This window comes from Erpetoichthys calabaricus, chromosome 5 (assembly GCF_900747795.2).
Source record: "Erpetoichthys calabaricus chromosome 5, fErpCal1.3, whole genome shotgun sequence".
Classification (NCBI taxonomy): domain Eukaryota; kingdom Metazoa; phylum Chordata; class Cladistia; order Polypteriformes; family Polypteridae; genus Erpetoichthys; species Erpetoichthys calabaricus.
In genome coordinates, this window is record NC_041398.2 from 214,499,894 (window position 1) to 214,526,120 (window position 26,227).

Genomic DNA, 26,227 nt, shown 5'->3' on the forward strand with positions numbered 1-26,227 from the left:
GCCTATCGGCCCAACAGGTCCACCTCAGATGCCATCGTGGCCGCACTACATTATTTCCTCTCCCATCTGGAGAACAAAGACTCCTACATCAGGATGCTCTTTGTTGACTACAGCTCCGCTTTTAACACGGTTATCCCCCATAAACTCACCCATAAACTGTCTGCACTTGGCCTACACCCCATCCTCTGTGACTGGCTCTAGACTTTCTGACTGGCAGACCCCAGTCTGTCAGGACTGGTAATAGGACTTCAGCCACCATTATCACAAACACAGGCACTCCACAGGGATGCATCCTCAGCCCCATTCTCTACACCCTGTTCACCCACGACTGCGTTGCCTCCCACAAAAATAACATCACCCTAAAGTTTGCAGACAACACCGCAGTGATAGGATGCATCACTGGTGGGGATGAGGCAGCCTGCAGGAGGAAGGTGGACAGTCTGACGTCATGGTGTGAGGACAACAAGCTCACCCTCAACACAGACAAGACAAAGGAGATGATAGTGGAGGGGAGACCTCACCAGCCAGTGTTCATCCGAGGGCTTGAAGTGGAGAGGGTGAGCAGCATTAAATACCTGGGCATCTACATCAGTGAGGACCTCACTTGGACACTTAACACCACACAGCTGGTCAAGAGGACCCAGCAGTGGCTGTACTTTCTGAGGAGGCTGAGGAAGTTTGGTATGTCGACTATGATCCTCGGCAACTTTTACAGCTGCATTGTTGAGAGCATCTTGACCAGCTGCATCACCATGTGGTACGGAAACACTACTGCTATGGACCACAAACGCCTGCAGAAAGTGGTAAAGACTGCTGAGAAGATCACCAGGACCCCACTGCCCTTTCTGCAGAGCATCAACAACTGCAGAGTCCGAAGGAGAACTGGCTTGATCCTCAGGGACCCCACCCACCCCCAACACAAACTGTTCACACGTCTACCCTCAGGCAGGAGGTATAGAAGTATGAAATGCAGGACTTCCAGGCTAAAGAACTTTTTCTTTCCCAAGGCCATTAGACTCCTAAATAACTGACTGGAGTTTATAACCATGGTTCAGCTCATTCTATCTACCTTACATAACTGTATTTGACTTATCCATCACACACCAACCTGCACATTACACTTTATACTTCTATTCTGTTTTTATACTTTATGCTGCCTCTGTTACTTATTATCTATCTGCTACTTATTATTTATGTTTATCTTTATATGTTGGTTTTGACATTTGGTGTGGATAGCAAAGAAAGAATTTCATTGTACAGGGAAACGTGTTTCCTTACTGTGCACATGACAATAAACTTTGAACTGGAACTTGAACTTTTAGGTTCAGTCCCACCTGAGACTCAGTGTGCACCCCGAGCATAGTCTATGTTTTAATTATGGAGGGCAGTATTACATCTGTTTTTAAATAAATTGTTATATTGAGATTGGTAAGCATTTTAGCATGGTGTTCACAATAAAATACATTTTTTTTTTTAGGTAATTATTTGTGAAGTGGTGGCCTTGCTACAGCTGGTAAAAGTGAAAGCAATCAGAGTTTATCGGGTATCCTTTTAAAGACATGCAGGTTGCTTTAATTCAATTGCCTTTTTCTAAACAGCCTTCATAAACAAGTGTTTGATAGTGGTGATATAATAAAATCCTGTCTAAATCTCCACTTAATTAAGAACGGATCCAGTTATTTTCATTGAAAGACTCACCGAATATGATTTTTATTACTTATCTGAGAATTTGATTATTTTTTGAGCACTGGAAGTTTGCTTTAAATAAGAAAAATGTGTCATATTGCTAGAAAGCAGTTCAGTTTGTTCATAATTTGATCCTGCAAATGATGCAGAGACACGCCATTGTATTGCTCCTCTTTTCAAAATCAAGGTTTTTGAATCTATTTATGAAGACTATTACACTCATAATGAAAGATATTTTTTGATTAGAAATATTTTTTAAGTATCTCATTGCTATTTTTGATTTCAGGATAGTTTCAAAGGTAAAATACACACTAAGATTTGAAGCAATGTATGTTCATTTACTGACTGAGTTACATCATCACAGAGACGAAGTACATGAGACGGACAGTAAGGAAACACAGACAGAAGTACATTCTATTTTCATTATAATAGGATATCCATAAAAGATGATACAGTATACAAAAATAAATAAGTTAACCCAAACCTCAAAATTATTACATCAAAATGAGCCAGGCTAAAGGCAAGGTATGCAGTAAGAATGAATATTTCATCACAAAAGCAGTTTATCCAGCATTAATTACATTTGAATGTTTGTAAAACGAAAGTCCTTTAAAGTCAGGAGCGCAGAGTTTAGTCTTCATTCAACTTGGGTTGTTGTCCTTTATGTTCAGAACCTGCAGCAAATAATCCGTCAGCTGAAAAACAAACAGACATTTTACAAAATTTTACTATCGTTCAGTTGTTAATTCATTATTTTTTCAGAATAGGAGGATAATGAGGTACATTGGAGAACATTATGAAAAATTTGAAAAAAAGGGCATTCTTACTCTTTTTCCACAGCCTGATAATAATAATAATAACAATAATAATAATAATAATAATTAATAAGTGATGCAAACAGGAAGGAGTGAAGAATCCATGTGGTTTAGTGTTGTGCTTATTTGGTAGCAGCAACAGTGAATAAGCAAAAGACTCAGGGAGAAAATTAAAACAAACTGTACTTTTTGGTTTGAGAGAGGTGGGTACCTGCTATTAAATCTGTAGGGGGGCAAGCCTTAGAGAAGTCATAATTCATGTCTGCCACTGTCTGAATGAAATGTTACTGTTCTGATATTTAAATCTATTAATTTTACTCTTGGCGCATTGGAGCAGTGACTAGCACTGTTGCCTCACAGCTCAGGTCACACTTTTGGCCACAATAATCTGTCCAGCATAGTTGGCAGACATTTCCCTAGCCTTCTGTGATACCTTAAAGACCATTACACCATTAGAATCCACTCAGAAATAGTTTAGTTTGTCCTTCACCATTGACTTCAATGCATTTCCCTGAGTTCCCGAACATTTCCACGATATCAATGAACTCAAAGTGAAACAAATTCAGTGGGGTGCTCTTATCACTAATGAGAATATAAAAGCTTATGCCATCTAGTGGTAGACATTGAGTTCTTCTCACTTTATAATAACTAATAACAGAGTGCCTTCTGAGCTACAGGGCTATGCTTGCAGTGGTCAAGACAGAAAACCATACATATCTACCACTCATTCACTTTTAAACCCACATAATCAGACCAAATAGAGCAGAACTGCACTTATGTGCTCCCTTCCTCACACTGAGTGGTCTAACACCCTCATTTTGGGAGGTATCAGCATGCTGGAGCAGTAAGGCAGCAGCATTAGCTATTGTTACAGATTGGCATCTTAATGCACTAATGACACAATGCCTCTTTATACATCTGCGTCAAAATTAAGGCTACAAGACACTGTGACAGACGGCCAGGGACCCTGCCCCACGGGGATGCCTGGAGGAAGGACGCACCGGGAGAGCGGCATTATTTTTCCCTGGGCGCCTGGACAGTCCTTGAGCCCTGGAGGACAGCACTTCCGCTACACCAGGAAGTGCTGCCGGACCAGGGATGATGTACGCCTGGAGTGCTTCCGGGTGCAAGGGCAGCACTTCCGCCACACTGGGGAGTGCTGCCAGAAGTTTGTCATCGTGCACCTGGAGCATATCTGAGGCAAGATAAAAGGGGCCGCCTCTCTCCATTCGGGGAGCCGGAGTTGGGTGGAAGAGGACAGAGCTTGCAAGAGAGGAGTGGAGGTGGCCAAAATGAACAAGGACTGAGTAAATATTGTAAATATTGTGAATAAAACGTGTGTGTGGTTTGAACATCTGGAGTCGTGTCTGTCTGTGGCCGGGCTATCTTTTACAACATAAAGTATAATATGTTTTTTTTTTTAATTTCAGATCCAGTCTTCCTAGTTGTGTTTGGGATTTGCCAAGCAGCACAAATGAAAAAGACGTCAGACAGGACACATCTTGTGTAATGAAAAGGTCTGTGTTAACAAAGAATACCTCAGAAGCACTCTATGAGAAGAGAGCGTTTTTTTCCCTTCTAATTTTGTGGTTGGCACTGCAAAAGGGATGTCATGGAGGTTTTGTTTACTGTGCCAACAGATGTTTCTTCAATAGCATGTTTTTATTATAACCTCTACTGTAATTTGCCTGCAGAGCAACTTCATCCCAAGTGAAATCCACCACTGCATGTGGTGTGATCATCTTTCACTTTCCATTCACTGTAATTCATTATTCAGTCACAAAGAAACTGTCATGGAAAAACAATATTTTAGTTTCAAAGTGTCCTCACACAGGTCACATTCTAAACAGCATAACTCCATGCTTATGTTGACCAAGATTTTGAGCCCAGTCTCCTGAAATCTGAGGCAACATCATTAACCATTATGTCTCTCAGGTTCAGATTAAAATTTGGATCCATGTATAAATCTAGATCCAAAATGAAATTCAGACACTATGTGGCTACCGAAACAAAAAGCGTCAAAAGCTTGTTTTTGAAGAAAGCCGAAAAGAGTGGCTATTTAAAAACAGAGTGTTACACAGCATAGCTCATTGAATATTCTGCACTACATAAGATTCTGTGACCACCAGGGGGGCGCACTCATACCCCACACGTAGACACGTCCAGCAGTTCCATCTTAATGGCACAATTTATTTTTCCACAAATACTTGCTACAGACTTTCTCTTGCACTCGAGTCTGTAGAAAACAATGTACACTGTTTCTTTTTTACTGTCCATCCTTTTTATATTTCTCTTGCTTCACTTCTTTTCCACTCCTCTTGTCTTCTCTCATCTCACCTCATCCTACGGTTTGTCCACTGGCTCCCACCGAAACCCTAAATGAAAAGGAGTGGCTCTTTTTATGCTGGACCCGGTGAGCACTTCTGGAGGTATGACCACTCACTGAGGAAGTGTCTCCAGGTTAGGCAGACCTCAGTTTGAACACAGACACTTATTCCTAGGCAGTCCACTTTGGCAGCAACCATTGCATCCAGCAAGGCACAACAATATGCAGGTTGCCATACTGGTATACACATGGATGCTCTAGCCCCAAGAAACTTCCTCCATTCTCCTCATATACATCCATTTTATGGGGGTTCTGCAGACACAAACCAAACCATCTGCTCGGGAGGCCAGTTCTAACTGGCTATCCATTACAAAACCTCATTCCTCATCTCATAGAAAAGTTTTGCTCCACAATTCAAACATACATGTAACAATTTATGATACCTGTCTTTTCTCAATACTGAGCATGCGTCTGTAGCCATGTGTTTCCAAAACTAGCATGAAGGCCTACTGGAGAACTGGAGGACATGCATAAAGGAGACTATGGTGAGCAGAACTACCATGGTAGATTCAGATAATTATTGATCACCTTTTCCATTCTTTCCAATCATTAGCTCTACGTACACCAGCTCAGGGCCTGAGCCAGAAAAAGCATGCTTGACCTCTTACTATTTCATAAAGCGCTCTTCATGGCTGGTGAAACCCTGGCGAAGTAATGTGTATATAATGTGGCAGTGACAAGGCTGAAAATGCAAACAGATATGGTGAGGATGTCAGATAGTAAATGCATAATTAAATCAGGATCATCAAAACATCAGGTCTGTTCTCCTTCTCTTTATGTTTCCAGTATAGGGTGGTCCAGATCTAACTATGCAACTTTTAATGCAATACAATAATTGTATAGTTATATATGGACCCACCTGTAATTTCAGAATGTTTTGGAAGTTTATGTACTAAAAAGAGGCCCACTGGAAAAGGTTTTGAATGGACAATATACATTAGTTTAACTTAATTTAGACTATGTGATAATTGGTTCCAGCAAGTAAAGAATTTTAACCTAGGATATAAAAAATGAACCCATGTGCAGTACAATTTAAATGGTGACTCTGAATGAATCCTATGTGAGCGCAAGGTGGGTATGTATGAGTGAGACCAGTGTTAGACTGGCACTCTATCCTGGGTTTGTTCCTTCCTTGCACCCATTGCTGCTGTGATAGTACAAGTTCCCATACCTAGTGTCATAGGGGAGAGGCAATAATAGTTTGATGGGACTGGAAGATCCGTCTATCCGTTCATCAAATGTCACACAGCAGCTTGAGGCTATCCCAGCAAGCATTGCGTGCAAGGCAGGAACTGAGTCAGAAGCTTTACATCTGCAAAGATCCGATTCCAGGATGACAAATGAACCACCATACCAGAGTCCTAAATGCTTACCAAAATCAAAGTCAAGATACTTGGCATAGAAAGTTATTACTTTAAGCTTAGTATCAAGATTCTGTGAGGTGCCGGCTTAAACACCATCACACTGCAAATGTCACTCTGACAAGACTTCTGGTTACCATCCCCTCCTGCCCAGTCATCACAAATAGGTAATCACAGGCCAAAATGGTGGTAATAAGTTTGAAACAAAATGGTGCTGCTGTAAAAGTTAAGTGATAAACAATTAAAAATGATCAAAAAAAAAAGAAACATCCATAAATCAATCAATAAATATGGAGAGGAGTGAAGCTAAAGTTAGAAAATGGGATTTATTAGAAAATGGATCGAACCTTAACAAAACCGATCATGTCATTTCTCAATGTCGTCTCCACCCTTCTCAATGCACCTGCCTGGAAGTGTCTGGATTCCAGCAGAATAAAATGTTTTGTCTTGTCCTCGCAACCATTTTCTAATAAATCCCATTGTCTAACTTTAGCTTGACTCCCCTCATATAAAATTACAGCAAGATGAAAAAAATTACCGAACAAGAGAAAAAAATAATGAAAATAACAGTGACAGTGAAATTTTCAAGCATTATGATACCTGAACCATGAACTGGATTATGCAGATTGGAAAATGCTACATTACGTGTGAAACATTAAATCAGATTTTTCTTGTGGTTACTCCAATCGGTGTAGCTCTTTCAAGTATATTTTAGTAACTAAAGAATTGGACTTTAAACCCCAGGGTTGTTAGTTCAGGTCTCATATCTGTCTCACTCTGTGATCTTCAGCTGGACACTTAATCTGCCTGTGCAGCAGCTGTGTGAAATGTATGAAAATAAATTGTACAGTATCAGCCAAACATCTGAAAATAATTTTTAAATTGATATTTAATAACATTAAATAACAGCAGTGCAGCATCACGGCTAAGGCTTCTGAATTCAAACCCCATTGTTGTGGGTTCAGATCCTGCTAGCTGACACTGTGTCATCGTGCCATAAGTCACTTCACCTGCCTGCGCTCCAGGTGGAAGATCTAAGGACAAGTCGGCGATTGTATCTCCAATATTGTAAGTCATCATGGATAAAAGCAACAGTCAAAAAATAAGTAATAATATTTAATTATTCAGTTCTTTAATTAAAATTAACTACGGCTTGGCTTTAGGTGGCATGATGGCTCTGTGGTCACGCCTGGTGCCTCACAGATTCAGAAGCCTGGGTTCAGTTCAATTCGATTTCCTCTTAATACAGCAATCTTCACCAATCATACTGGTTTACAACTAAACACACATATATAAATGTGAATAAAGATTTTTAAACCCAGTTTAGATTTGCCAAGTTTTTGTTTACATTTAGTAAAAAAATATTAACTTGGATTTAGCTAATAAAAGATATGCCCAGTGGAACAAGGCCTGTTTTCAGGATGATCTGGTTTCCTCCCACCTGATACATCAGGTTGATGAACGAACATTAAATTGATTGTGAGTATCTCTCCAAGTATGCCGCCTGAGATTCTGATGCGCCATCCCAGATTGGCTACTTTGATAGCTTCAGAAATTCTGCAGCAATATGCAGCACCTATCTGACAGATATTTTAGTGAGTTGCTTTATTTGTATCCTTTTCTAATGTATGAGGTTCCAAGATCTTCCTTTTTATCCCTACCTCCTTCACGTTGTCTTCAGAACCCCATGTTTTTTTCCTGTTGAGTAGATTCTCATCTTTCAAAATCTTAGCCTCTCTGACATCACTTCCTTCGAGCACTCGGATCACATTTTTAACAAGCTCAGACCATTGTAAGTAACTTTCGATTTGCTTGACATCTTCAGGTTTGCTTAAGTACGCTGCTTTGTCTTCATCCTCTCCATACCCAAGAGGAAAGTCATTACTTTTCTTTCCCATTAAGTGTCCTGTAAAATAAAAGCAGAGTATATTGATCATTCTTCTGTGTTTTTTCTTTATTTCTTCAAGGCTTATGGTAAATATTCAGGGGAAAAAGTATATTATTTATTTAAAAAGTTGCTGTAAACAATTGTACATGAAGGACGCTACTGCTGCCTGTCACAGATTCATTGTCAACTTCTCACTATTTAGAAAACTGGACATGAAAATACAGTGTTTCAAATTAAAATGCTGGTATGCTTTATCATGCAATGCTGAGAATAGCACTTACCCTTCCCAATAAAATTTGGTAACAAGTGCATTGCGTGTATTTGAAAGACAGGTTGTGGTGGACGGCCAGCAGCTCATCCCAGCCGGGACACCCCTGAGATGAAAGGATGGTGGAAGTCAAGTTTTTCAGGACAATGCCTCCCCCAAAACGCTAGATGGCAGCTCCCCTGGAGTGTAACGGTGCCCCGGATTCCCGCAAGGCATCCTGGGATTTGGAGTGCAGTTTCTCAGCCCTGTTGGAGGAGCCGTGAGAGGACCAGAGCAGCCATGTCTCATCCATAGCCTGGAAGTACTCCTAAGTCACAAGGACGGGAGCCCCAAAGTACTTCCGGGCTGAATAAAAAGCCAGTTCTCCATCTGACCCAGGTCAAGGATTATATAAAGTCAAGCGAGCTGGAGTCGGGAGGAGTATGACAGAACTTGCTGGGAGGCGTGGAGGAGAGAATATTGTGATTGATTGTGCTGATTTATTGTAGTTATTGCCCTGTTTATTGTGGTGGAGGTGCTTTGAAGGCATTGTGCATGAAGAAATAATTAAAGAATACTTCTTGGTGCTTTTACCCTGTGTCTGTGAATCTATCTGTTGGGTTTAAGGGGCGACAGCAACCCCTAGCGTTCTTACAAAGTACAGTATATACACTCTATAATCTGTATTTGTGTGTGTGTACAATGTATTTATGGGTTTCAGGGGACGAATTAACTCAGAATATGTTAAACATTTTATTCCACAAATTTTTAAAGATGAAGAGATTACACACACAAATTATGTATAATAAAACAAGCACAAAGCAAAGCCAACAGTCCATTATCCTTGCCAGACAGGATAGTCCCATCTACGTGGGGTGTCTTTCCTACTTTACAGTACACAAGAATATACAAACATATTTCACTTCACCTCCTTTTATCTCTCTGTTTCTCCTGATGCTGACACAGAGTCTCTTGCTTTATGTCTCAACCCCAAATTCAAAGTGTTTTGCCAGGTAACTATTCATAACTGTTGTGGAGGTAATGCTTATGGCAACTCTTGAATCATTTCCGATGTCATATGAGGCCCTACAAAGTCCTTAGTCCGATGCAGATGGGGATCTCAGGTCCTTACTTTTGATTGAGTTAACTAGCCAGACATTTATCAGGGTAACCCTAAAATCCATGGCATGAAGACCTCCCAATGTGTGTACCTAGACCATTGGGCAGCCCAACCTCTTTCGGTCTAATACCCCAGAAAAAAGTCCCTGATGTCTGTATGTGAACAAGACTACTAAGCAACCACTGAACTAGTATATATGGCCTTGGTTAGCCTGTTTTCAAGACTAAAGATTTTTTAAAATGACTTTGAATGTCTGTTATTTTACTTCATTCTTTGGATAAATAAAATCTTTTTGTATAATAATGAAATTTACAAGTGTGAGTTCCTCATCTGAACAGCTGTGAGGTCCACTGTGGCCACACCTCACATGTTCCGATTGGTCAACTGAAATGGCATCTCTGACTTGGCTTTAGCATCAAAGTGAGTGTAAAATTGCTTGTCTTTGCCCCACAATGAACAAAGTGGTCATTTATGTAGCGGTGGGACACGGTGATCAGCATTGCTGTCTCACAGGTTTAGAAGGATTCTGATCCTGGCCTGCTTATCTATTTACAATTGCCTCTGGGTAATCTGAGCTTATACCAAAAGACATGTAATTTGGGTTGATTAGCGACTCTAAACTCTCCTTATCTGAATGTATTTAGATTCCTTCACTGCCTGCACACTTTACTGTGTTGTAGATTAAATTTTAAGTGGAAACATTTGCCATTTCAACCATCAATCTACACTCAATAACCCATAATGACAACGAAAAAACATGTTTTCAGAAAGGTTTGCAAATTTATTAAAAATGAAAAACTAAAATTTCTTCTTCATATAAGTATTCAGACTTTTTGCTGTGTTTGAGATGTATCTAGAACTTGAAAGAAGTCCACCTGTGGCAAACTGAATTGACTGAACGTTGTTTAGAAAAGCACACACCTGTGGATATAACGTCCCACAATTCACACTGCATGTCAGGATATAAAACTTAGCTATGAAGTCCAAGGAATTCTCTGTAGACCTCAGCAATTAAATTGTGGTTTGGCGTAAATCAGGGCAAGAGTATACAAGCATTTCTGAACCACTGAAGGTTCCCAAGAGCACAGTGGCCTCAATAAGTCAGAAATGCAAGAGGTTTGGATCCAGCAGGACTCATTCTACAGTAAGCGATCTGGCCAACTGGAGTATGCTGAGGAAGAAAGGTCTTGGGGAGGGAGATGTCTAAGAATCCAATGGTCATTCTAATAGAGCTTCAGAAATCCCTCACCGAGATGAAAGAATGTCGAACGTCACAGCCTGTCAGTAAGTATTGTTATGAAATCTGCTAGTCAGTGCCTTGATTAAATGAAACCATTTTCCAGAAAGAAGGACTTTTTACATTATCTATCAAAACCCAAAAGTGTGTTCTGTTCAAAGTATTCACCAATGCAAATCGGGTCTAGCCTTACTGTTTAGCAAGTTAGAAATTTCTTTCAAAATAAATAATTTAGAGGGGTAGAGGACTGTCAGCATCGCACACAGGGAAGCAAACAACCCTGGACAGGATGGCATTCCATTTCAGATTGCACTAGCTTCCCATTGGCTAGGATCATACTGCTTTTTAATTGGTTGTAGTCACTGCTTTGATTGACACATTACTAAATCTGTCCAGTCTCTTTCTCTTCATTGTGTCCAGGGAGTTAACCAGGCTATTTTTGAATGAATTGTTACAAATGCTGGACCCACTTTCAGGTATCTTGTATAAAACTGAAATTGCCATGGTTTGCATGCAGAATGATCCATTATAGAAGGTCCCTGAACTTGGACAGGTGGTGTCTGAACTCAACATTTCCTGTATACTATAAGGATGTTTCTTTGGCTGTAGTTCATGTGTTGCATGACATGCAATGGTTACCACTGCTGCTTCACTGATCAGACATTCCTGGTTCATATCTTGTCTGTATGTAGTTGGCACATTCTCACTATGTAGTCTTGGGTGTGATCCCCAAATTAATCTAAATTTCCTCCCATGTCACTAAAGATGGCCAGTTTACATTCATTGGTGATTCCAACATGGCATGTAGGAGTGTGCATGAGTTGGCCCAGTAATAGGCCGATTATCAGGGCTTTTTTTCTGCCTTGTGCCCAGTGCTGAAGGTCCAATTGACCCTAAATTGATTTGAGTAGGACTGAGAATGTTATGATGTACAGGGAAATTCTAATGGGTAGGCCCCAAGTTATGATATGTTACTCACGTAATAATGAAGCGATAGAAATTCAATAAATACAGTGCATACTTTGATAGACGTTTAAATGATCCAATCACATTCGGTGTTGGAAATTGTCACCTTCTTCCTGCAAACACAGATAGACATGGTGCTCCATATTGGCAAAGGTAACTGCAAGCATTGTAGTGGTGATGGCAACCGTAATTGTTCCAGGGTACGAGGCTTGTTCTTGTACACCTTTCCATTCAGCGCTCCTCAAAAGAAAAAATTCAGAGGTGACAGGTTTGGGGATTGAGGTGGCCAAAGCAAGAGTGGCGTTTGGGGTTGGCAAGTGGGGTATCCACCCCAGGCCCCGCGGCTAAGGGGCCCCCATTTTTGAGGTCCGCATGTACCATTCAAGTGGATTTATCAAGTTATATTCTCCAGTATAAATATATTTGAGATGCTTATAAGAGGAACCCTTTTAAAATCCCTCTTCAAGTTCAATTTCCACACATGTACGTCTTTGAAAACCTTCCATAGTCCACCTTCATTGCCTGAATAGGGTCGCCAGTATAATCCCATCCTAAAATAGGTATAGTTCATTAGTCACTGGGTTCCTGCATATCAAGACTCAGAGTATACTTGCAATTCAGGGACTTTTCTGGAAGAGGCCCTGCTAATTTTCATATGACACCGCATCGCATTTCACACTGTCATGGTATTAACATGAATTATGAATTGCACTTTTTTAATAGATTATATCGTTATATTTTGATAAAAACCACGTGTTATCTTGCAAAAATTTAGCTGAATAGTGTAATAAGAAAATCCAGTGTATGCTAACATTTTTATTAAATTTGCGTGCAAGTTTATACAGTCCACATATACTGGTAACAGCGTTTGACGTAACTGGCCCTGTGTGGGGTTGGTCAGCCCTAGCCCCCGAACACCCCTAAGGCTGCCTCTGGGCCATAGTCCCTTTGAATTGATCTGATTGCCAAAAAACAAATCAATTTGTGTCATGCTGTGAGCTGACAAGTGACAGGTTGCCCCATTTCACTGATCGCATGGTCATCCAGTTCATTCACAAATAAGTCAAAGCGCGCCATGCCTCACATGTTCGTACATTTATCCAGGACTACTGTGATCTTTATTTAGTTTGGATTGCTTCATTATTAATAATAATAATAATAATAATTCTTTTCATTTATATTAAGACAGTAATACATCATAACTGGGGCCGCCCATTAGAATCACCCTGTAGTATTTCATGCTGATAAGGTTTCATGTTTATATTTTCTGTTTATATCTTCTAGCCTTATGATATTTGTACCTTTGTATAGTTCAATTCAATTCAGTTTTATTTTTGTACAGTTCACAGGCAAATGCAAATGCAGACTTTACAAATTCTTAATTACATGAGTGCACATAGGGACACAGCTTTGTTGCAAAAGAAAGAAAGCAAAGAAATTCAAAAATGATTGAACAATATCTGCCCATTAATTAATTGCTGAGCTATAGGGCACTGCTTTTAAGTAAAAGTGTTCTTAATAAAAATGTTATTGAATTTGATCCCAGGACTCTGGAGCATTGAGGCAATAGGCACTGCTTATTTCACTCTCCAGTCATGATTCCCTAGAAATCAAACAATTAGATAACCCGCTTTTGCTTTTGCCCATTTACAATCATTGCTCCCTCAGGCACGCGCGCATAAACAGGTCTGAGAACATAACTGCTAAAGAGAAAGATGAATTCTGACTTGAGTAATCATTTAGCCAAGACTGTGCTCTGTTTTTATCAATGCGATGTCCCTGCCAAGACCGATTGTGTCTATATCTCAGCTGTCAGAAACTGTCAGTATTCAATCAGTAAAAAAAAAAATACTAATCACCTTCTTAAATGAAAACTACAAAATTGAAGAGAAACAAAAGGAGCGCTGGTGAGCAGAAATGGGTGTTTTGACAGTCTCATCACTGGTGTTTCAGTACAATTTGCATAGATATTCACGGAGGGAATGATTTGAAAAGAAGGAGAAATTAAATTCACCGTTAAAGATTAATTAGATGATCTTTTGGAGTCTTTCCCTCTCAGTTTTTGCGGTCACAACGACTGACAACGCTTGATATATTCATCATCTGCTTACAGCCGCGTAAAACAGCCAATTGGGTTCTCTTGCTCTCAATAGCTTGGGATAAAATTTCAGAATTAAATGTAGGTGTTTTTCAATCATTCCATTGTTTCAAATATCTGGTTAGAGCAGAAGCAGTAGGCATAGCTGCTGACGTAGACACCTGACAGATTTGTTAGCTTCTTACTTTGGAAAAAAAAAAGAAAAAAATCTTAGTGACCTTTTTGTAACTTTCTTTATGATTAACAGCGTTTATCTCTCTGTGGACTGCCGCTAGACTAGCGTATCTATATAATGAAACTGGTACAGCGTATTATGATCGCTGTAACTGCAATGCAACCCATAATTTCACAAAAGTATGTCAAAACGTTTAAAAGGAGGCCGTCACGCAAAATTGTTTTCTTTCATCCGTGTTGGGCAGATTGTGCTGCTGAATGGCTAAGGCACTTGAAAACCCAACACTAGGATCGGGTTCATATCATCATCACTTAGTGACCTTGAGAAAATGATCAATCTGTATGCAATGCCAGTAATTATAATAAGCTTCCATCCATCCATCCATTTTCCAACCCGCTGAATCCGAACACACAATCTATAATTCATTTTTATAGATTTTAGGAAAACTCGAAGAACGAAACATAAATCGACTATGATCAGGAATGAACCTATGGAAAGCCAGCTTAAATTCGGTGGTTGATTAGCATTATAGTGTAGCACCGTCGCCTTACGCGTTTGCGAGTTCTCTCAGTGATCAGCTTGTACGGTCAAAGAAGGTCGCCCATTCACGCTGTTTTGGGAATATACAGGTGATTGACAGCGGCACCCCTGAAGGCTGGACGTCCGGTTTAAGAAGTAATTTACACAAATCGCGCCGTTTTTCAGAAGGAGAGGTAGGATAGCAATCGAAGGGAAAAGACTGGCAAACTAGCAAAACAGATCAGCATCTGCATTGGCCATATAAAAGGAACTACGGCTACGAAGACCTGCCTAGATAGGCGAAGGTCTCCAGGGACGTGAATCGTGCATTGCGCTTGGTTAAGACGAGCGGGCCCAGGTGAGCTCGTTGAAGTTCTTTTTTACTTTCTCGTATATTGAAGTACGGGGAAAGCATTGGAATCATCCTAAGATTCGATGTTGAGGAATCACGACGTTTTAGACCTCCCTGACTTTCTCGTATTCGAAATATAGGAGAGTATTGGAATCCTCCAAAAATTCCATCTCGAGATTTTGATGAATCTCGACGTTTTAGACATCTCTGAGTGGAATTATGTCTGTGTGTCTATGTGTGTGTATGTAAACACGATATCTTGAGTACACTTTCACTTAAGTCAACCAAATTTTGCATACAAGTATTAGGTACAAAACATTGATTTCTATCAACTTTTGGGCTATTTCCGTTAACCGGAAGTAGTACTTTACCTTTTACTCATGCAGCTGCAGTCTCATTTATTCAACTTTACTTTTATAGTAATTGTTCAATATATTATTAATTTCATTTGATTTGTTGTTGATGGTTCTTTAATATACATATATAATAATTGTCTGTATACGAGAAAGTCTGGGGGAGACCACTCCCGATTTTTTAATAATGGCGCAGTACCAACTGTGGAAACATTTTACATTTAAATATTCCGATTCTTTTGTTGGATGGCATCTACAATTTATCCACCCATTATAATAAGACAACTCGAACTCTGGACTGTTGTGTGAACTTCGGGAGGGGCTGGGGTGTGTATTTCACTGTATATATATTTACAGTATTCACACATTTAGGGATTATTGTGTGTTGGGAAAGAAAAGGGTCATTGCTGTTTTCATCTTTGTCTTTCTTTTTTAAACATACATTCTGGCTTTGCTAAAATTGTCTTGCAACTGTCTTTTTTACTTATACTGTTTGATTATATTAAAGGGGGACGTACGTGAGGACTCTTCGGGGGTGATATTCACCTATCCTCACATTAGCCACCTTACAGTTTAGGTAGGTGAGCAGTAGCGATCGGTCCGCTTTCAGCATTTTGGGTCTGATTTGTTACAACAGGAGATCTCTCTTTCGAACATTAGAACAATCAAGACGAGAACAGGCCATTGAGCCCAACAAAGCTTGCCAGTCCTATCCACTTAATTCTTCAAAAATTTACATCAAGTCAAAATCTTATTGACACTACTTGTTAGCCTAAAGAGAAACTTCCTAATGTTTGTGCAAAATTTACCATTAAGAAGTTTCCAACTGTGTCCCCATATTCTTGATGAACTCATTTTAAAGTCACAGTGTTGATCCACTATTCCCGAACCATACACAATTTTAAACATTTCAAGCACATCTCCTCTAATTCTCCATTTGCTTAAATTAAAAAGGCTCAGCTCATTTAATATTTCCTCATATCTCCTGCCCTGTAGCCCTGAAATCAGCCTCTCTGGACTTTTTCCAGTGCTGCTATGTCCTTTTTGGAGCCTGGAGACGGAAACTGTACAGAGTACTCCAGGTGAGGTCTATTAACACCTTCATTATAGTAAAGGAAAGCATAGAAACGACTTTACTATTTGAAGCAACTGAGAAGAGTAAATGTGCCCTAGAATCTGCTTTTCAGATTTTACAGCTGTGCTACAGAAAGCCTGCTAAGCTACTGTGTCACAGCTTGGTATGGCAGTTGTACCAAAGCTAAACAGGGAGATCTTCAGTTGGGTGTTAAAAGAGCAGAGAAGATCATAGGAACACAGCTTCCATCAGCTGATGACATTTATAGATCACGCAGCTTGAAGAGGACATTTAACATTATTAAAGATCCATTTCACCCCAGTAACCGTCTGTTTGATCTTCTGCCCTGCACAAGCATGTTCAGAAACAGTTTTTACCCAAGGTCCATCCTTCCATTGAAGTCTAAATCTAAGTAAAGTTATAATTTAAATAACAGTGCAATAATGAATTTCCATTTTTTTTTAGTCACAAAGTTTAAATATTTGAAGGCAATAACAATACATATGCGATATGTGTGCAATATTTGACCAAAAATTACACACTGTGGATGTATTTACTGTAATTTATTGTGCAGTATACTGTGATTGTATGCTATTTTCCTTTTTCTAAGTATTTATTATATATTTGGCATGGACTTAAGTAGTTGTTGATGTGATTTTGTTATGAAAAAACACAATGATAATAAACTGTAATTTGATTTGATTTGAAACTTAAACAACAACTAGCAGCACCACGTTACAATGTTCAACGATGCTGCCTCGTAGGTCCAGCATCCTGGGTTCAGAGTCCTTGTATTTTCATATTCTTTGTACCCGACTGTTTCTCCCATATCCTCTATTATATGAATGCCAGTAACTGCGGACTGCACGATAACGTGCAGTGAATACATTTGACTTAAAGTTTTCATCCTCTTTCTCTGTACATTTAGCATTCATTTGCTCCGAGGTTGATGCGCTTGCTGCTTTGTGAGCAGATCGTTTTCTCCACTCTAGCGGCCCACTTCTTCTATCCTTTTGCGTTAAAACTGATTAAGCCAGTGTTTGTGTTGCAATTACTTAGTACGTTTTCTTTAATTTTTCACTTAAGCTGACACTTAAGTCTTCAATCTGCCTCAAGAATGATCTAAGATATGAAGAGGTAGGGGAAGTGATGGCAAAGGTGGTAGGGATGAGAATGGCGCCCGTATGCATGTGCCACATGGCCGCCTTTCTGGCCGCTGCCAAGAGTTGATTCTACAATAAAATAAAAATAAAAAGCGAGAATAACATTGGAGGTCTATCATCATCACCCTGAAAGCGGGTAGTAGGCGTCACGTAGTATATATGTACCAAATTTCAGGTCAATAGTTCAAATGGTTTGTGAGCTACAGGTGATTTAAAATCATGGACAGACAAACAGACAGCCATGGTAAAGTATTATATAAGAAGATGAGGTAAACTGCAAACGTTGTGTTGTCCCTGAATGAGGCCTGCTATGGAATGGTGCCCTTTCCAGGATTGATTCCTTCCTTCTCCCTGATGACTCTAGAACAAGCTCCAGCTCCCCAAAACACTGAATGGGATTCAGAGAATGTTATGTTATAAATAGTTGTACTGCTGATTTGTACATTTCATATGCCTTTGTATGGTGTAGATTAAAGAAAGGCCCATTGCACAGAGTAAAATTTTCTTGTCACCCATCTTCTTAATCTACGTATTATAACCTAATGTTTCAGAGGCCAGTAACTATCCTAGCAAACGTTATGCTGCACCCTGGTGTGGGAGACCAGTTCATAACAGGGCACATTCACATAAATAGCCACACTTTGATAATTTGTATTCATTAAGCAAATTAACTCACACATCTTTGGAATATTTGACGGCAGAGTGCCCTCCAGAAGAACCTATACCAATACAGTGAAAACTCCACAAAAACAGTGACCAGGACTGAATTCTAATCTAGTCTTCCAAACACGTCCATATTAGATTGATTAGTGACTCTCAATTGGTATTTTCCTGTCTATGAGTGTGTCCTGTGACGAATAAGCTCTTAGCCCAGGGCTGGATTCTCCCTGGTTAATGTGACCACAACCTGGTTCAAACATTGATAGGTGGATGTGGAATTATTTAGAGCTTAGTCTTCAAACAAATGTATCTGATGCACTTTAGAACTGCCCTGGCACCTTCTACTGCAATCGACATAATAGTAGAAAAAGACAAATAGTAACATTATTATTTACAAAGCAAATTGCAGGGTTAGAGCAGTAGACAAAAAAGGTACAAATGTACATATAACAAGAATTATGATTTTATTATAACTAACAAGATACACCTACACATATAACAATAATTATAAGTAAATTAATGAAGTGTAGGTATTTGCTAAGTGTAAAGTGATTAGAATTGCATTTACTTATTGTATAAGTTACAGTTTCATGTACAGGATGTCGATCTTTAGCACATATATGGCACATGGCATCATTGTCTGTCAGTACCATTCAGCACACAGGGAACAAGCTGAGGGCAGACATATTATAGAGCCTGATGGCTGTGGGTACAAAATAATCCCACTTAACACTCCATAGAGCAGCGAAGTTGTCTCAGTCTGTTTCTAAATGTAGTCCTTAGCCAAGACCTTGTACAAGGGGTGAGAGTCTTTGCCCAAAATAGTAGGCAGCTTCTCGAGTGATCTGTGTTCTACAACTTTCTCCACTGAGTCCAGCCTGACATTTTTTTAAAATCAGTTTGTTTAGTCTGTTGGTACCAGATGCACTAATGCCATTTCCCTGGGACACTACCACACAGGCCACTACAGACTGTTAGAAAACATGTAAGAGAAGCCTGAATAAACTAAATGGCTACAACCTCCCCAACAAACAGTTCACTCTGAGCCTTGTTGTGTAAAGCTTCAGTGTTGGTACTCTAGTCAAGCCTGTTGTTCACATTCACTCCATGGTATTTACAGTATATGCTGTCAAAACCCATACATCTTCACCATCAATAAGAATCAAGGGAAGAATGGGCTTCACTCTCTTGAACTCTAAAATGATCTCTTTTACCTTACTGATGTTGAGCTGCAGGTGATCCCATTTGCACCATTCAACAAAGTCCTCCACTAGTGCCCTGTAGTCATCTTCCTGACCGTACCAGGTACATCCAACTATGGCTGTGTGTTATTAACTGGAGCCTATTCCCCAGAAGTTTTGGCTGCAGTGGCGTAGCAACCATGTGGAGTGGGTTGGAAATCCCATGGCCCCCTAAGCACCTCCCTTTGTTTTTTCCCAAACATTCCCCATTTACCAATCCATGAAGCAAATCCATTAGACCAATGACAGCTTCTGTTACAAGTTCTAACGTCAGCTGTCATGTGGTTTGAAACTGTGAGTTTTCATATCACCAGTCACAATCCTGCCTTTGAAATCACAGAGGGTATCCAGGCAGCAGTGGAAGTGACTGAGCAGCGAGCCGAACAGCAACACACTGTGCATTGGCGTGGTGGCATTCAGACCTAAAGGGCCCTATCACCACCTCCACAAACTCAACCACAAAAAATATTTAATGTTTGCCAGAATTTATATGCATTTTTAAGCTAAACAAAACAGTGAAAAACTGGTGTGTCACATCACGTGATGTTGCAGGCAACAGACAGGCGAACGAGAGAAAATCTGCACAGAGAGATCCAGTATGAGATCCATCATGATAAAAAATAGAAAATAAAGTGCTGCTCAAAGCAAGCAACTGGAACAACAGGCCATTGCAGTTCTACCAAAGATAACATCTGTGCCTGTCCTTTGGGTCACTTGTTTCTATGTACAGAACACCGGCAGTGACAAATGCGCCTAAACCAGCAGGTCTGATCTTTTTATTTCTCGACTCTCTTCCTTGTCATCAGGTGCTGATGAATTTGCACACATCCTGCACTGAAATGATGTGAAGCAGAGCAGCAACCAGCATCTTTTAGTTTGCAACTGTCTGACAAAATTGTTTTTATTCATTTTGTGTATGGGGGCCACACGTTTGGATCAATCGCAAAATTTATTTGAGCAGTCCAAATAAAAAACAAAAACAGATATGAGGTAAAATCAGGGTAGATTTCATGTTTCTGAAATAATGTCTTTACACCAACAATTTAAAATTTGAAATACAATAACTTATTTTAAAGACACTCTATACTCAATTACATATACCTACATTTTTATTAAACTTTTGTTTCTTGAAGTCTTTGTATATTCTTTCCTTAATATTCCCTGCTACCATGTTTCCCTAGGTAGGAGTGGGCTCAATACAGCAGTTAGATGACAGCATGATAGGAGGTAGAGTTAACATGGAATCACAATAAAGAGCAAAATAATAATCTATTCTTAGTTGCTAAAAGTTACATAAAAGAGAAAAAGATACACCATGTTTCTAACATAATATTCATGGCCCATACTATTTGAGTTTCCGTAAATAAAAAAGATAGTTAAGCCAATCGGTGGCCCAACTGTAAGATGACTGAGAGGTGACCTGCCTATTCTGCATAAAAGGAACACAAAATAACCCAGTGAGGGTTCATAGGCAGAATTACCTTCCCTTAATTTTGTAAGGGTTTAATAAAATTTAAAACCTTCCAGATTAAACATACACATTTTTCAACTGAATGTATTTAGGAATACATATAATTAAAGTACTCAGAATTAATTAACGATATAATTAATGAAACTTACCAAAAAAGTAACAAAAAAACCCCGAAACAGTTGCATTTCATACATAAGTGCTTAAACGTATCTTTTAAAAAAAAGGAAATAAGAAATAAATGTATAAGAACAAAAAGATGATGGATAGCAATAAGCAAAATAATTTGTGTGAAACTGAATTTGCAGCACAGCTTATAGAATTTGCAAAACAAATGGTGTTTCGCCTCAAGGTAAATTTGTGAAGTAGGTGTTCCAAAGCACATAAATGCCCAAAAAGTTGCAAAAGCACTTACAATGCCCAGTATTATACAGCCAAACCCTGGCTAGAAAAAATTGGCAAACACAGTAAAAAGATTTTATTTTCACAAAAGATGCTGTGTGGTATAGTGAAGTTCCAAAGAGTACAATGGTAAAATGTTCTTCATTCTGGACATTAGAATTTCATTTTTGACAATATCAAATGCTGCACTAAGGTCTAAAAGAATTAATGTATTGGTGTGGTCAGAGTTTGCTGCCATAAGCAAATCATTATTACACAAAGAGCTGTTGGATTCTGGAACAAGCTACCAAGACATGTACAGTAGTTGAAGTAGAAACCTTGACAAGCTTTAACAAAGGTCCAAATGAGATATTGGGACAGCTTAGCTCTTAGCTACACAACTGAACTCAATGGACTGAATGGTCTTCTCTCATTTGTCAAATTTCCTGTGGTCTTATGATATCTTATTATTAAGCTTCCATGTTTCTTTGCTCCTCTACTTTCTTTTCTTTCATGTAAAATGTTGTTCTTTGACCTTGCTTTCTCTGATTAGATAAACTTTATTGTTTAATTTACACTTTTTGTGTTTTATATGCATAACAGTATGTTCTCCTATGTTTCTTGTATTTTGTAGATCCCAAAAGGCAGCACCTCCCTGGTGTCACCACTCGTGAGCCTCCCTCTGGCTTTGTAGGTCAAAGCTGACAGAGCTCAGTTGTGGTGCCTTGAAGGTCTTTGAAGCTCTTGTAAGTATGTAAGTACTGTGTTTTTTTATTGGATTTTTTGGGTTTTGATCTTTTACTCTGTTCTTGGATTACTCTTTGTTTATTGGGACTTGTCTGCTGTGGATTGTGTTGAGGTACCTCTGCAAGTCGTTTCCTTTACATTGTAAGGTATCTTGATATTTTCTAAGAGCTACCCCTTTCAGATTTGCATAGGCCGAAACTGGCCGTTTTAGTTGTGGTTAGGCCTTTTGGGGTGAGGCCTATTCTAGGCAGGCATAGGCAGCCTGGCCTGGTTTGTGGAGCCTTTAGAAGGCCTCACACCCTGTCTGTCTGTGGTCATGACTCCAGTTCATGTCAAGAGGAGCTAGATGTTGGTTAATGTGCAATCCCATTCGTAGTTATTATCACAGCTGTTGTTGCACGTGTTGCTCAGGTGTCTCCTCACAATATCTTGTGTATCATGACTGCCAAAAAGATTGAGAAATAGTTGGAAAAGCCAGAGAAAGATCATTTGAATGTGATAAAGCGTACATGAAAGCCTTATTGAACAGAATATAATCCATCCATCCATCCATTTTCCAACCCGCTGAATCTGAACACAGGGTCACGGGGGTCTGCTGGAGCCAATCCCAGCCAACACAGGGCACAAGGCAGGAACCAATCCTGGGCAGGGTGCCAACCCACCGCAGACAGAATATAATGAAGCAATAAAATCTTTGAGTTTGTTTTGATGACTGGTGTTATTAGTACACAAATTGTCAATTTTCAGGTACTGAACTTAATTAAACAAAAGCAGGTGGGCATTTTTGGGGATAGGAAAATATTTTCCATTTAAATAAATAATAATTTTGTGCTTGCATTATGAAAAGTTGCATTACAACGACATTTTAGGACCAGATTGGCTTTGCAATACAAGAGAACCTGTATTACATAACTGAGCTGCATCCATCCTGTTAATCATCCTGGAAGTATGGCCTGGCTTGATGGGCAAAGACGCCTTCACAGTTACTCTGACAACAGTGGGCTTTAGTGGTCCAACTCAGGGCACACACTCTCTGACTTTCCACACATCAAGAAATGTTCTTTTACCAAATAAACTGACATCACATATATCATTTTTAAAAGTACAAAAACACCATAACGACTGCTTCAGAAGACATGATTCAAGCGTATTGTCCATATTTTATTGTTTAGCATGCCCTACATTTAACATCATGATAAAAATAATAATTTCAGAAGACATATCTGAGAAATCAAAAGCAAAGATTGCAATATGCTTTTCATCAATGAAAGTGCATAGAGAAAAATGTTACATGAGCTACAATTGCAGCCTGAAAGATGTGTTTTCTTCATTTTCCTTCTTTTTCTTTAGAACTCTGCTGTGCGCAAATCAGGACAAAATTGTCGGCTTCAATTCCCGAGCACTAGCACAAACAAATTTTCAGGCAAGAAATGTTATCTATACCCCGCTGTCCAGCCTGGTGAGCAGCAATCAGGCTTAAGTGCCGCTTTATGAGCTAAAGGAGGAGGTAATACCACTCGCCGTCCACTCCTCACAACGTGTAAAATGAGTCTGAGGGATGCACTGACATGAAGTGCTTAAAGTGTAGAAACGTCTCAAACGAGTGGGCAGAAATAAATTGCCCTCAGTTTATTTATGTGAAATGTCTGCGTGTTTTTCAGGGAGCCCACTTCAATATGCAAGTTTTTCTAAGTTAAAATTTACACCGCTTTTTCAGGAGCTGTCACTGCTGAGCTATTCTTTAAAAGTTAGTGCTAACTTCTGTAAAATATAAAACGGAATGGTAAGTCAGTCTCTTTGTCCATCTGATTTTGATTCTTTAGCTTCACAATTTGCTTTTTAGTAAGTTCTAATTATTCTTAAGTTTCACACTGCCACTCAGTTGTGCTTGAAAGAGCTAAACTCCGTAGAGGATTCAATTCAGTTTATTTTTGTATAGCACTCTTCACTGAGTGCAGGTGCAAAGCAGCAATTACCTAATGGTTCCCCCTACTTAATATTCCATGCAGAAAATCACCCAGAAGTGATTTTTGATGTGAAGACTACAATTCTTCCTAGCTACTTAAATCATTAGTCAGGGAGTGTGGTCCTGGCAGCTAAAGAGGTGGGCTGTAAAACACTAAATTGCCAATTTTATCCCATATTTTATAACTCTCAGCAAATCATCTAACCTGCATGGTACCAGTTGTAGACATTTGGAATCTATTGTACTATGCATTGTGCTGTAAGTAGCTATGGTTAATAGTTCATCCATCCATTATTTCACTTATCGCAGTAGCATCAAGGAACAAAATGGGAACCAATTCTGAATTAGGTGCCATTGCTGAACACACTTCCACACACAGTTTACCTCTACAAATTAAACTAACATGCATATCCTTGTGGAATGAAAAACCTAAGTACTCTGAGAAAATTCCTTGCAGGTATGGGGAGAACATGCATACTCCATATAGACAGAGAATGGACTACAGTTTTAAACACATTGTCCCCTTATCTGTGTGGGTTCTTCTCAGGTACTCCCACGTCACAGGAATTTATGTGTCATGACTTGCTAGTCTTAAATAACTCACAAATGTGATCTATGGTCCACTGGTGCCCTGTTCAGAGATGGTTCCTACCTTGCTAACATGTAGACTCTGTCTCTGATCCTGATCTGGATTAATTCATGAATTAAGTAATATTTATGTAGAATACTACAGTGGGATAAATTAGGAATCACCAAACTCAGTCGGCAGCACTGCGATCATTACTATCTAAGGAGCTCTATCTGAGAATGGAAAGGGGCAAGATCAAGAGCGAGGATAAAAGTAGGGCGGAAAGGTTTCAGATCTGGTCTGCCTTCATATAATGCCGAATATTCAATCGCTTTTAAATAAGTTGGATGAACTCACATTTCATAACATGTCCTAGCAAATTTAAGTAATGTGACATTTTGGGGTACTCAGGAGAAATAACTTAATCTTCTTATTTCAGACACTATTTAAATGCTGGACAGGTTTCTTCTGACATCATCATCATTGTTTATCAACTTGGCAGCAAGAATGATTAAGTCTGTTACTAATGATGAATCAATCTGACCCTAGAATGCTGGTGGCACTTTGGAAGGAACAAATTTCTGTCTGCATGTTCCATTTGTGGATGCATAAAAATGGACCTACTCTGTTCAAATGATCTGAACATATCTTACTCCTACATACAGGGGGTTGTGGTTTGTTATATTTTTCTTCAGCTTCTGTAATGTTTTAATAATCCCTTGGGGAGTCTATCTATCTATCTATCTATCTATCTATCTATCTATCTATCTATCTATCTATCTATCTATCTATCTATCTATCTATCTATCTATCTATCTATCTATCTATCTATCTATCTATCTATCTATCTATCTATCTATCTATCTATCTATCTATCTATCTATCTATCTATCTATCTATCGTAGTGTGCAGCCGGGGCTCTTGTGTTACCTCCCACGGGATGCTAGATGGCAACCCCCTGGTTTGCAGTGGTGCCTCGGACTCCTGCAGGGCTTCATGGGTGTGGTGCAGCCCTGTTGGGATCCGCAGGCGCCACCAGGGGGTGCTGCAGCAGGAGCTGCTGAGCCCTTTTGGGCAGTTCTTCCACCACACCTGGAAGTGCTGCCAGAAACAAGTCATCAAGCACCTGGAGCACTTCCGGGTGCGTTATAAAAGGAGCCAGCAGCCACTACTTGGGGAGCCAGAGTCGGGAGGAGGAGTGACAAAGCTTGACCCAAGGAGTGAAGGAGGAGAAGGAAAAGAGTGAAGAAAGAGACTTGTGGTATTGTGCTGTGCTTGTGCCGGGACTGTGTTATACTTGTGGGGAATGGGGAAGGCCTTTCCCACAAGGGAAAAAGAAAATAAAAATCAGAGTGTGCCTTGAACTTGTGTCCGACTCTTGTCTGTCGGGTTCAGCTGGCGGTGCCAGCCTGGTGGGCCACACTATCTATCTATCTATCTATCTATCTATCTATCTATCTATCTATCTATCTATCTATCTATCTATCTATCTATCTATCTATCTATCTATCTATCTATCTATCTATCTATCTATCTATTCCTTACATATCATCACACTATTTGGCTCTTGTAAATGCTATGTTAAACCTTCTGTTTATTAATATATGTTATTAGACATTGTTGGAAAATATTAACTTTATGAATATTACTAATTAAATATATCGCAAATCAAAGCTGAAGATTTTGCTAAGTACAGAATTACATTCACATTTTTTTTCTCTCAAATTCTGTAAAGGACTTTATTATGCTGTCATT

The 26,227-nt window shown here is 39.4% G+C and overlaps 1 protein-coding gene across 1 annotated transcript in view; it reads right to left on the reverse strand.

Annotated features, from left to right (window-relative positions):
- Positions 1 to 2,015: 2,015 nt before the first annotated feature.
- Positions 2,016 to 26,227, reverse strand: part of grp (gastrin-releasing peptide) — a 34,006-nt gene continuing 9,794 nt past the window's right edge. Inside the window, exons 2-3 of the mRNA XM_028803027.2 lie at positions 7,910 to 8,154; positions 2,016 to 2,381 (exon numbers count right to left, since the gene is read on the reverse strand). Coding sequence (XP_028658860.1) covers positions 2,328 to 2,381; positions 7,910 to 8,154 — 299 coding nt within the window. The 3' untranslated portion in view covers positions 2,016 to 2,327. The remainder of the gene's footprint in view (positions 2,382 to 7,909; positions 8,155 to 26,227) is intronic.